Source organism: Loxodonta africana, chromosome 1 (assembly GCF_030014295.1).
Source record: "Loxodonta africana isolate mLoxAfr1 chromosome 1, mLoxAfr1.hap2, whole genome shotgun sequence".
In the NCBI taxonomy this organism is placed as follows: Eukaryota; Metazoa; Chordata; class Mammalia; order Proboscidea; family Elephantidae; genus Loxodonta; species Loxodonta africana.
In genome coordinates, this window is record NC_087342.1 from 116,103,857 (window position 1) to 116,116,542 (window position 12,686).

Below are 12,686 nucleotides of genomic sequence, written 5' to 3' on the forward strand. Positions count from 1 at the left end.
CATGATACACACACTGTTAAGTGTTACTTTTTTTATTCTGGCATTTTCATTTCATACATTCAATTATTCAAAGACAATATCTTGGAACATCTTCTATGTGCTAGGCACAGGGCTAGATGATAAAAAGATGGTCTGTCCTCAGAGCATCTTGCAGTTTAGTGGAGAAGGAGACATATGAGCCATCACATTGTAGTTACGGAGTAAAGAAACTTCTGCAGTGGAGGACTGTAAGTGTAGTAGCTGTATAGGTGAAGGAACACCCATGGGAAGGCTTTACAGGGGAAATTTGAGCTGGGACATTAAGGATGAATTGGCCAGTGGGCATCAGAGGTGAGGCATTCCAGGCATGTGTAGGAACACAAAGGCCTGAGAGGGTGGTAGAATAACTGGGACACAAAATAAAGTGGCAGGGGTGAAGGATGTTTTGGGGACGGTCATGAAGACAGGCAAGTAGGGGTCAGAAGGAAGGCCTCCTATATCCTACAGAAGTTTCTATGAGAGATGACAAGGACTCAACTTAAGACAGTGACCATGTCACCTCAGAGCCTTCACAGAGAGGGAGCCCAGCAGGTGGAGGAGGTTCTGGGGTGCATCGAGGGCAGTGAGCATACCTGCTCTACGTGGTTCAATCTGCTGCTCGGTTTATTGGAGACCCACCCTTGTGCTGTGCTGCTCATCTGTACAATTTCTTTCCGAACGTTAAATGATTATTTATGGACACTTGACATGTATTTTTTATTGTGCTTTCAAGGAACCACAACAATGACCAGAAATGAGCTGTTTCATTTATTACTGAAAAAGAAATGCATTCTAAATAGTTTTCATTGGTCAAAACTGGGTAAACAAAACCAACCTTAAAAACATTAAAAAAAAAAATTATTTCCTTTTGAAAATATAAATATATACCTTTTGGCTAAGATGTCAAATAATTGCCATGAACATAGATTTTACCCTTTTTCATTCCGGGTTTTTTTTTTTTTTTTCCTTTCCTCTTTACAGTAATTTTCTTTAATTTTTCTAAATAGTTTTAAAGGAACTATTGAAAGCACTAAGATTGGATCCCTATAGTGTCTAAGGCATGATATAACCTTTTATAAAAATTTCTATTAAACATTAAAGGAATTCATGGTATGGATACCATACTCAGTAAATAGAACTTTTAATTCCAGTTCCATTATAATCTATGTTTAATTAAACTTTTTTTTTTTTTTTTAAGGAGTTGGAGTATTGTGAGGATTCCCCAGAAGTACAAGTCAAACAAATTCCTTTTCAGTTTTCAAAAAATTGCATTAGCTTCCTTCTTAAGGTAGAAAAAAATGTGTGTGTGTATATATATATATTAAAAAAAATTTTTTTACTAAATTGTAATTTTTTTATCCTTTTAATGAGTTTTTTACTCTAAATATTACTAGTACTTTAACATGCATGTTTTGCCTCTTAGAGTACTGTTCAAGTATTGCCCATTTTATTATTATTTATTGCCTTTTTTTCCTGAGAGGGGATAGACAGGAAATCATCTCCTCCTCACCCACCCTTTATTATGAGAAAAATGACTCTGAGTAATTGAATATCCTGGGTATGGCTGCACAGCTAATTGAGTAGAGCAGATATTAAAAGCCAGACTTCCTAACTCTTGATCCATTATTTTGTTTTTCTTTTAACCTTGCCTAGCAGAAGGAAATTGGTGCCATATGTCCAGACCTAAATTCCTGTTCATTCAGTAAATAATTATTGTTGTTGTTGTTAGGTGCCGTCAAGTCGGTTCCGACTCAGATCGACCCTATGCACAAAGAACAAAACACTGCCTGGTCCTGCATCATCCTTACAATCATTGTTATGCTTGAGCTCATTGTTGCAGCCACTGTGTCAGTCCACCTCATTGAGGGTCTTCCTCTTTTCCTCTGACCGTGTACTTTGCCAAGCATGATGTCCTTCTCCAGGGAGTGATCCCTCCTGACAACATGTCTAAAGTATGTAATACGCAGTCTCGCCATGCTTGCTTCCAAGCAGCATTCTGGTTGTATCTCTTCCAAGATTTGTTAGTTTTGGCAGTCCATGGTATATTCAATATTCTACTAAGCCAGGAATGACAACTTGAAGAGGAATGGCATTGCATTCATCATCATCAAAAAGAACATTTCAAGATCTATCCTGAAGTACAACGCTGTCAGTGATAGGAAAATATGCCTACGCCTATGAGGAAGACCAGTTCATACAACTCTTATTCAAATTTAAGCACCAACCACTAAGGCCAAAGATGAAGAAATAGAAGATTTTTATCAGCTGCTGCAGCCTGAAATTGATCAAACTTGCAGTCAGGATGCATTGATAATTACTGGTGATTGGAGTGTGAAAGTTGGAAATAAAGAAGGATCTGTAGTTGGAAAATACAGCCTTGGTGACAGAAACAATGCCAGAGATCGAATGATAGAATTTTGCAAGACCAATGACTTCTTCATTGCAAATACCTTCTTTCACCAACATAAACGGTGACTGTACACATGGACCTTGCCAGATGGAACACACAGGAATCAAATTGACTACATCTGTGGAAAGAGACGATGGAAAAGCTCAATATCATTAGTCAGAACAAGGCCAGGGGCCAACTGTGGAACAGACCGTCAATTGCTCATATGCAAGTTCAAGCTGAAACTGAAGAAAATCAGAGCAAGTCCACGAGAGCCAAAATATGACCTTGAGTATATCCCACCTGAATTTAGAGACCATCTGAAGAATTGATTTGATCCAGTGAACACTAGTGAGTGAAGACCAGATGAGTGGTGGAATGAAATCAAGGACATTATACATGAAGAAAACAAGAAGTCATTGAAAAGAAAGAAAAGACCAAATGGATGTCAGAGGAGACTCTGAAACTTGTTCACGAATGTTGAGCAGCTAAAGCAAAAGGAAGAAATGATGAAGTAAAAGAACTGAACAGAGATTTCAAAAGGCAGCTCGAGAAGACAAAGTAAAGTGTTATAATGACATGTGCAAAGAGCTGGAGCTAGAAAACCAAAAGGGAAGAACATGCTTGGCGTTTCTTAAGCTGAAAGAACTAAAGAAAATAATTACTAGGTGTCTCCTATATATGCCAGATACCATGTTAAAAAAAACCTAGTGCTGTCGAGTCGATTCTGACTCATAGTGACCCTATAGGACAGAGTAGAACTGCTCCATAGAGTTTCCAAGGAGCACCTGGCGGATTCGAACTGCCGACCCTTTGGTTGGCAGCCGTAGCACTTAACCACTACACCACGAGGGTTTCCAGATACCATGTTAGACATGGGGATTTCCACATCCACACAGTTCCTGCACTTAAAAGAACTGGTGGCCAGTGGGGAAATAACTGAGTAAACCACTGATCGTGGCCCCAGAAGAGAAGTGTCCTGAAGGAGGCAAGCCCAGGTAGATGGGTGCGAGAAAGAGCCCTAACCCAGTGTGGGGGTCAGGAAAGGCTTTCTGGTGGAGCTGGTTTCTGGGCAGAGTCTTGAGGATGAGCTGGAGTTGGTTGGGCTAGAGTGTACCAAGGTTGAGCAGGAGAGTGGGGAGGAGGAAGGAAGGGCTTTTCAGGAAAAGGGATCATCTTATGCAGCAGCACTGTGTGTGGGTAGCACTTTTGAGGAACTCCCAGTGCTTGCCCTGGGGGCGTGGGTCCTGGGAGAAGAGGTGGGAATGATAACCTGAGGTCTACAGAAGGGCCTTGTTTGCATGCTAAGAATTGAGATGGGAGTGGTGATCAGATTTCCATTTTTAAATTATCCCCCTGAAGTGGTTTGAGGAATAAAATGAGCATTTGGGAATGTGAGACTACTGTTGTCATCAACGTAAGTTAAATTTGAAGGCTGGAATGAAGGGAGATAGAAAGGACAAATGGATTCAAGAAATGTTGAGATCAAAATCAGCAGGCTATGGTGACTGATTACATGCAGGCTGGGCAGAAGGAGATGTTTGAAGATGTTGAGTTTGAAGTCCTAGGGGAACATTCAGGTGAACAAATCGAGGGCTTCAGGGGCACTACAGGAGATGGGGAGAGGAAAGGCTTCCTGGTGGCATCTAGGCCAGGGAAGACTTGGCAGGAGACATTATTTTGGATCATCTGATATAGATGCTCACTAAAGCCAAGGGCATGGGAGAAGCACATGTGCAAGAAGTACCGTGTACCTGGAAAAGGTGGAAAGGATGGCGGAACCAGCAGTACCACAGTTGACAGGGCTGGTGGAAGACGACCAAGGAGGGGTCAGAGAGGATATTATGACTTAAGCCAAGAGAAGGGGGTATTGGTCAGCAGCGTTGAATCCCACAAAGCACTTAGGTAAGATAAAGATTGAAACAGGGTAAAAACTTCAGGGAGGAAGACTCCCACCTTCCTTCTATGTTAGATCTACAGTCCCTTGTCTAATGCCCTTCACCTGCTCCCCTAGCTTCCCCATTACTCCCCATCACCCCTCTGCTCCTAGACCCATGAAGAAGCCACACCTTTCCTCATATTTTGCCCCTTTCCTAGAACTCCCCAGCCCTCACCGCTTCACTTGTGTAGGTCCTCTCCAGCCTTTCAGAAGCTGAAACAAGTTTCATTTTCCCCACTCCTAATACCCTCTCCTGTGTAGAGACCTGTTTGTGTATCACTGTACTTAAAACTTGGTTATGTACAGTCTGGAGGAGCTGCTTGTTGACTCATGAAGTCTGCCTTGTCTTGTGAGCTGCTTGAGTTAAGGGGTCTTATTTTATTCTTCTTCTGTGGCCTTTGTAGCCTGGAACAGTGTTGAGCAGATAATCCTTGCTTTGAAAAAACTTTGTGGTTGATAATTATTAAGACCTAAGCTGATGCAGTTCATGAGGATTCTTAAGAAAGATTTAAATTTCAGTTGTCCTTGCAAAGGAGTTGGACAGCTTCAGAATATGTGTACCCTGTGCAAAGGTGGTCAGTCTAAGGTAGCATCTTGGTCAGCTGATGGCCATATCTGCTCAGGTAGTAGTACATGGAGTCAGAGGCCAGAATGACCCTTACTCAGAGCGGCCATCAAGGAAGGATGGGAGGTGTGTGCCTCTACCAACATTGAGATGCCAACATGTGGTTTTCTCCAAAACAGGCTCGGACTTTACAGCTGAGTGAAGCTTGTTTCTAAAAGCACTGCCCATGCTAGCTTGGCAAAAGTGAGACCTGCCTGCAGGGGTGGACAGCAGCTTCTGAAGTTGATGATAAAAACAATTTCTCACTAACATCACTGTGGCTGTGCTGTGGCTGTGGTGAGTCAAGTGAGGGGTGGGTGCTTAGGAAAGGGCAAAGAAATAACCCTCTCTCTCCTTCTAACCACAGGGTTAGAATTTTTCATGACCCTGGACTTCCAAAGGAAAATTTAAGTCCTTTTCACCCACAGATAGAAGACTTAGATCTTAGTTAACACCCTCATTGCTGAGGGAGATAAGGAACCATACGCTGAGTTCTAGGCCATGGTGGTTTCCCTAGACTAGCAGGTCCCTCTGTGGGTGTTGGCTTACATACTCCGGAGGACGGACTTATTAAAGAGACCCTGACACTGGTACGGCTGCATTTCAAAAATCCCTGAAAGCGGAGATATCGGCACCATCTTCACGATCGTTGGTACATTTGAGTCCATTGTTGCAGCTATTGTGTAGTGCCTTCTAACATAGGGGGCTCTTCTTCCAGCACTATGTCAAACAGTATTATGATCCATAAGGTTTTCATTGGCTAATTTTCATAAGTAGATCACAAAGCCTTTCTTCCTGGTCTGGCTTAGTCTGGAAGCTCTACTGAAACCTGTTCACCATGGGCGACCATGCTGATATTTGAAATACCAGTGACATAGCTTCTAGCATCATAGCAACATGATGGTCATCACAGTACGACAAACCAACGGGTGGTAGATCTAAAGAAGTAGTGCACTTTAATTCCCCAGAGCATCAACAAGCCCAGCTCCCCCAGATTATATCCACTGCTCAGCTCACAGCAACAGGGCAATCTGAAAATTCATCCCTTTTCCTAGGCTCAGCTCTGGGGGCCAGTGTGCCCCCTACTGCATCCTGGCAGAAGGAAGTGAATGTTCAAGAAAGGGCGCGTTCCTCGCCTGCTTCCACTTCATCAGTCCCCTCCCCTGCTTATCACCAACTGCCACCAGAGATCAGTTGGAGGCACCTCCATCCAGAGCTTTACTCCCAGCACTGTGGTCCCTCTGCTGGCCAAGAGCGGAAGACCAGCTTAGCTTTTCCTTTCTTCCCCTTTTTGTTTGCTTGTTTACTTTAGATTAGGGTATACTGATGACCATTCCCTTTCTCACTCTCTCCCATTCTCCCTCTTTCCATGTTTCTCTTTCTGGTTGACTCCGTAATCCTTAAAAAGTCATAGCCTGTTCCTGAGAGGAGACCACTGGGTCGGTGAGGGCTAAACAGATGACTCATTACAGGCTTAAGGGAGCTGCAGTAGAATTAGGTACAAAGTATGGTTGTTGTTGTTGTTGTTGTTAGGTGCCGTCTAGTCGGTTCCGACTCATAGCGACGCTATGCACAACAGAACGAAACACTGCCCGGTCCTGAGCCATCCTTACAATCGTTGTTATGCTTGAGCTCATTGTTGCAGCCACTGTGTCAATCCACCTCACTGAGGGTCTTCTTCTTTTCCGCTGACCCTGTACTGTGCCAAGCATGATGTCCTTCTCCAGGGACTGATCCCTCCTGACAACATGTCCAAAGTATGTAAGACGTAGTCTTGCCATCCTTGCTTCTAAGGAGCATTCTGGTTGTACTTCTTCTAAGACAGATTTGTTCATTCTTCTGGCAGTCCATAGTATATTCAATATTCTTCGCCAACACCACAATTCAAAGGCATCATTTCTTCTTTGGTCTTCCTTATTCATTGTCCAGCTTTCACACGCATATGATGTGATTGAAAATACCATGGCTTGGGTCAGGCGCACCTTAGTCTTCAAGGTGGCATCTTTGCTCTTCAACACTTCAAAGAGGTCCTTTACAGCAGATTTACGCAATGCAATGCATCTTTTGATTTCTTAACTGCTGCTTCCATGGCTGTTGATTGTGGATCCAAGTAAAATGAAATCCTTGACAACTTCAGTCTTTTCTCCATTTATCATGATGTTGCTTCTTGGTCCAGTTGTGAGGATTTTTGTTTTCTTTATGTTCAGGTGCAGTCCATACTGAAGGCTGTGGTCTTTCATCTTAATTAGTAAGTGCTTCAAGTCCTCCTCACTTTCAGCAAGCAAGGTTGTGTCATCTGCATAACACAGGTTGTTAATCAGTCTTCCTCCAATCCTGATGCCCCGTTCTTCTTCATGTAGTACAGCTTCTTGTATTATTTGCTCAGCATATAGATTGAATAGGTATGGTGAAAGAACACAACCCTGACGCACACCTTTCCTGACTTTAAACCAATCAGGATCCCCTTGTTCTGTCTGAACAACTGCCTCAATCTATGTACAGGTTCCTCATGAGCACAATTAAGTGTTCTGGAATTCCCATTCTTCGCAATGTTGTACATAATTTGTTATGATCCGTACAGTCGAATGCCTTTTCATAGTCAATAAAACACATGTAAAGGTCCTTCTGGTATTCTCTGCTTTCAGCCAGGATCCATCTGCCATCAGCAATGATATCCCTGGTTCCACGTCCTCTTCTGAAACCAGCCTGAATTTCTAGCAGTTCCCTGTCAATATACTGCTGTAGCCATTTTTGAATGATCTTCAGCAAAATTTTGCTTGCGTGTGATATTAATGACATTGTTCTATAATTTCTACATTCGGTTGGATCACCTTTCTTGGGAATAGGCATAAATATGGATCTCTTCCAGTCAGTTGGCCAGGAAGCTGTCTTCCATATTTCTTGGCATAGACAAGTGAGCACCTCCAGCGCTGCATCTCTTTGTTGAAACATCTCAATTGATATTCCATCAATTCCTGGAGCCTTGTTTTTCGCCAATGCCTTCAGAGCAGCTTGGACTTCTTCCTGCAGTACCATCAGTTCCTGATCATATGCCACCTCTTGAAATGGTTGAACATCGACTAATTCTTTTTAGTATAATGACTCTGTGTATTCCGTCCATCTTCTTTTGATGCTTCCTGCATCGTTTAATATTTTCCCCATAAAATCCTTCACTATTGCAACTCGAGGCTTGAATTTTTTCTTCAGTTCTTTCAGCTTGAGAAATGCCGAGCCTTTTCTTCCCTTTTGGTTTTCCATCTCCAGCTCTTTGCACGTGTCATTATAGTACTTTGTCTTCTCGAGACGCCCTTTGAAATCTTCTGTTCAGTTCTTTTACTTCATCAATTCTTCTTCTTGCTTTAGCTGCTCAGCATTCTAGAGCAAGTTTCAGAGTCTCCTCTGATATCCATCTTAGTCTTTTCTTTCTTTCCTGTCTGTTCAGTGACCTCTTGCTTTCTTCATGTATGATGTCCTTGATGTCATTCCACAACTTGTTTGGTCTTCGGTCACTAGTGTTCAATGCAGCAACTCTATTCTTCAGATGGTCTCTAAATTCAGGTGGGATATACTCAAGGTCATATTTTGGCTCTCGTGGACTTGCTCTGATTTTCTTCAGTTTCAGCTTGAACTTGCATATGAGCAATTGATGGTCTGTTCCATAGTCGGCCCCGGCCTTGTTCTGACTGATGATATCGAGCTTTTCCATCATCTGTTTCCACAGATGTAGTCAATTTGATTCCTGTGTGTTCCATCTGGCGAGGTCCATGTGTACAGTCGCCGTTTATGTTGGTGAAAGAAGGTATTTGCAATGAAGAAGTCATTGGTCTTGCAAAATTCTATCATTCGATCTCTGGCATTGTTTCTGTCACCAAGGCCATATTTTCCAACTGCTGATCCTTCTTCTTTATTTACAAGTTTCACGTTCCAATTGCCAGTAATTATCAATGCATCTTGATTGCAGGTTCGATCAATTTCACACTGCAGCAGCTGATAAAAACCTTCTTCTTTTTTTTTTATTTCTTCATCTTTGGCCCTAGTGGTTGGTGCATAAATTTGAATAATAGTCATATTAAAGGGTCTTCCTTGTAGGCGTATGGATATTATCCTATTCCTGACAGCATTGTTCTTCAGGATAGATCTTGAAACGTTCTTTTTGACAATGAATGCAACACCATTCCTGTTTAAATTGTCATTCCCAGCATAGTAGACTATATGATTGTCCAATTCAAAATGGCCAATACCAGTCCATTTCAGCTCACTAATGCCTAAGATGTCGCTGTTTATGCGTTCCATTTCATTTTTGATGATTTCAAATTTTCCTAGATTGATACTTCGTACGTTCCATGTCCCGATTATTAATGGATGTTTGCAGCTGTTTCTTCTCATTTTGAGTTGTGCCACATCAGCGAATGAAGGTACCGAAAGCTTTACTCCATCCATGTCATTAAGGTTGACTCTACTTGGAGGAGGCAGCTCTTCCCCAGTCATCTTTTGAGTTCCTTCCAAGCTGGGGGGCTCATCTTCCAGCACCATATCACACAGTGTTCTGCTGGTATTCATAAGGTTTTCACTGGCTGATGCTTTTCAGAAGTAGACTCTCGGGTCCTTCTTCCTAGTCTGTCTTAATCTGGAAGCTCAGCTGAAACCTGGACTCCACGGGTGACTCTGCTGGTATCTGAATACCGGTGGCATAGCTTCCAGCATCACAGCAGCATGCAAGCCCCCACAGTACGACAAACTGACAGACACATGGGGGACAAAGTATGGAGGGGGCAAAAGAACCTCCACTCACTACCACTCCCACATCTCATGCCAGTTGTGGTCATAATAATGGAAAATGTTGTTTGCAGACAGAGCCAACAAGTACTTTGTTAAATACTTTACAAACATTACATCGTATATTCCTTACATTTATCTGGTGAGGCAGCTTTTCTTTACCAGCATTATTTTACAGATAACAAAACTCATGCTGGAATCACGTGGCTTGTAGATGGTGGGGCCTGGGATTCGAGTTCAGGTCTCTCTGACACCAACATCATACTGGGAACTACACTAGTAGGGCCTCCTCTGATGCTTCAGGCTTTCCAGGCCCCATGTCTTTTTTGTTGTTACTGTAAAAAATATATATATAATGGTAACATTTGCCAGTTCAACATTTGTTACAAGTACAATTCAGTGACACCAATTACATTAATCGTGTTGTGTAATAACCATCACTGGAACCTGTTGCCAGGTTTCCCATCACCATAAACAAATACTCAGAACTTCTTAAACAATGACTTCCCTTTCCCCCTCCCTCTACCCCTGGTAACCACTAGTAAATTTTGGTCTCTAGTGATTAAGCACTCAGCTGCAAACCAAAAAGTCGGTGGTTCGAACTGACCAGCCACTCTGGGGGAGAAAGATGTGACAGTCTGCTTCTGTAAAGATTACGGCCTTGGAAACCCTGTGGGTCAGTTCTACCGTATGTCAATTGGAATCCACTCAACGGCAATGAGTTTGGTTGGTTGGTTTTTTATACACTTGTCTAGGCTCCGTATTTTGACATAAGCTCTTTGATCTTGCTCTCTGCCTGGAAACCTCTTCCTTATCTTCATTTGGAATTTTTGATTTTTCCTTCGAGACTCAGTTCAAGGGTTACTCAGAGAAGCTTGACCCACCCTCCACCCCTACCCCTTCTGTGTTGGTCATGTTTGCAGAGACCCTGTGAAGCAGTGCTTGCCTCTAGTTTTTACCCATTGCCGTCAAGTTGATTTTGACTCATAGCAGCTGTATGAGTAGAACTGCCCCATGGGTTTCCAGAGAGTGGCTGGTGGATTCGAACTGCTAACCTTTTAGTTTGCAGCCATAGCTCTTAACCATTGTACCCTGAGGCTCTAGTGGAGCACACATTGCACATTTTTATCAGGATCCCTTTACTTGACTGTCTCTCCCAGTAGCCCATGGCCCCTAAAGGCAGGAATCATATTTTATCAGTTTTCTTCCCCCTAGCAGCTAGCAGAGAGCCCAGCTCATAATAATAACAGCTGTACTTGACATTTGCTTAACACCTATCATGGGCTGAACAGTGTACTCAACACTTTATTTTTTAGATTCTCTCATTTAGCCATCACAGCATTCCATATGATATGTACAATTATTTTACATTTGAAGAAACTGAGGCTTAGAGAGTTAATTTTAAACTTGCCCAAGGTCACCCAGTAAGTGACAAAATCAAGGCTTGACTCCAGATCTCCCTGAATAATTTATTAATTTTCATACCCTGCATTTTTTACTTGATTAGATACTTTTTTTCTCTTTTAATATTGATTAAGGAATGTGAGTAAGAAGATTAAATATTCTTCCCTAAAATTAGTAGTGCCCTGAGCAGTGCTTGCTGTTCCTCTCCCAGTCGAAGGAGGCCATTGAGATAAATCAGGCTTTGAACTTTTCTGAGGAAAACAGCTTGGGAAATGTAAAGTATGAGAGGTAACTGTAGATGGGCTGAAAATCCATTTCTTTTCCCAATAACTTCACAAGAAAATTTACAGCTGTTTTAGGAAATATTTTATTAAATAGTCACTCTGCTCATCGAATTCCAAGTGAAAGTTAAGAATTTTTGAGGCTTGAGATTCTTAGAGTGCAGCTTTAGTTACTGAGGAGAAGCAAGTCCTGACTGACTTATTTTCCAGAACTTCATAAAAAAGACAAACATTTGTAATTACATTTTATAGTAAAACAGATTTAGGCCATGTGTTAATTTCATGTAACTCTTAAATCATCCCAAGAATATTCACTAAACATCAACTTTACCAACCCAATTGTCCTTTTCCAGCCTAATTAATAAATCATTTGCTTGTCTTTATTTTGAGGTTTCGTTGATTGCGTATCTCAGATTTTCAAATTACCGGTGAAGTTCCTGGGTAATATAGGATATGGGTGCTAAAGAAATATATTCTATCATTATTAATATCAATATGTATAATAATTACATGCACTTATTTAATATAGCATTTCATGTTATTAACTTTGGTTTAACAGTTATATTTAATAGCATCGCATTCCCTACTGTACAAACTGCCAAGTTGATTTTCGACTCATAGCAACGCCATGTGACAGAGTAGAACCGCCCCATAGGGTTTCCTAGGCTGTGATCTTTACAGGAGCAGATTGCCAGGTCTTTCTCCTGAGGAGTTACTGAGTGGGTTCAAACCATCAGTCTTTCGGTTAGCAGGGGAGCGCTTACCTGTTGCACCACCAGTGCTCCTATTTAATAAAAAAAAAAAATTTAATAGCATCTAGAAAACCCAAAAGCCTTTAAGGCCAGCTTTATTTATATCCTAGGTATCATGAAAAACAAGGTGGCTAACATTTCCATTTTGCAATTAGGAACACTGCTATTCTATGATACATTTTTAAAAATATTCACTACTGACCTCATCTGGCTGATTCCTCATCTAGAAATTCCAAGTTAAATGTTTTTGAGGTCTGAATTTCATTGAGTACAGATGTTGTTACCCAAGAGAGGCAAGTCCAAAACTACTTATTTTCCAGGGCAGAATAAAAAAAAAATAATAACAGCAACTATCTTTATAATTAGATTTTTTTTTTCTGTTAAATTTAGGCCAGGTGTTAATTTTACGTAACTGTTAAAGTATTTCCCAGAATATGCTTTGGTTTTTACCAACCTAATTGATGAATCATTTGATTGTCTTTATTTTGAGATTCAGTCTGTTGCTTATCTCAAATTTTCAAGT

The 12,686-nt window shown here is 41.5% G+C and overlaps 1 protein-coding gene across 6 annotated transcripts in view; it reads left to right on the forward strand.

Annotated features, from left to right (window-relative positions):
• Positions 1-12,686, forward strand: part of PAQR8 (progestin and adipoQ receptor family member 8) — a 60,537-nt gene that overhangs the window by 41,615 nt on the left and 6,236 nt on the right. Inside the window, exons 1-3 of one of the 6 annotated variants that reach the window (XM_064287284.1) lie at positions 1,223-1,306; positions 5,091-5,247; positions 9,274-9,365. The exons of 2 other annotated variants lie outside the window; for them this stretch is intronic. In XM_064287284.1, coding sequence (XP_064143354.1) covers positions 9,360-9,365 — 6 coding nt within the window. In that variant the 5' untranslated portion in view covers positions 1,223-1,306; positions 5,091-5,247; positions 9,274-9,359. Of the gene's footprint in view, positions 1-1,220; positions 5,248-9,273; positions 9,366-12,686 lie in introns of those variants that run through there. 3 more of the 6 variants (XM_064287294.1, XM_023544960.2, XM_064287304.1) reach the window with 3 other exon arrangements.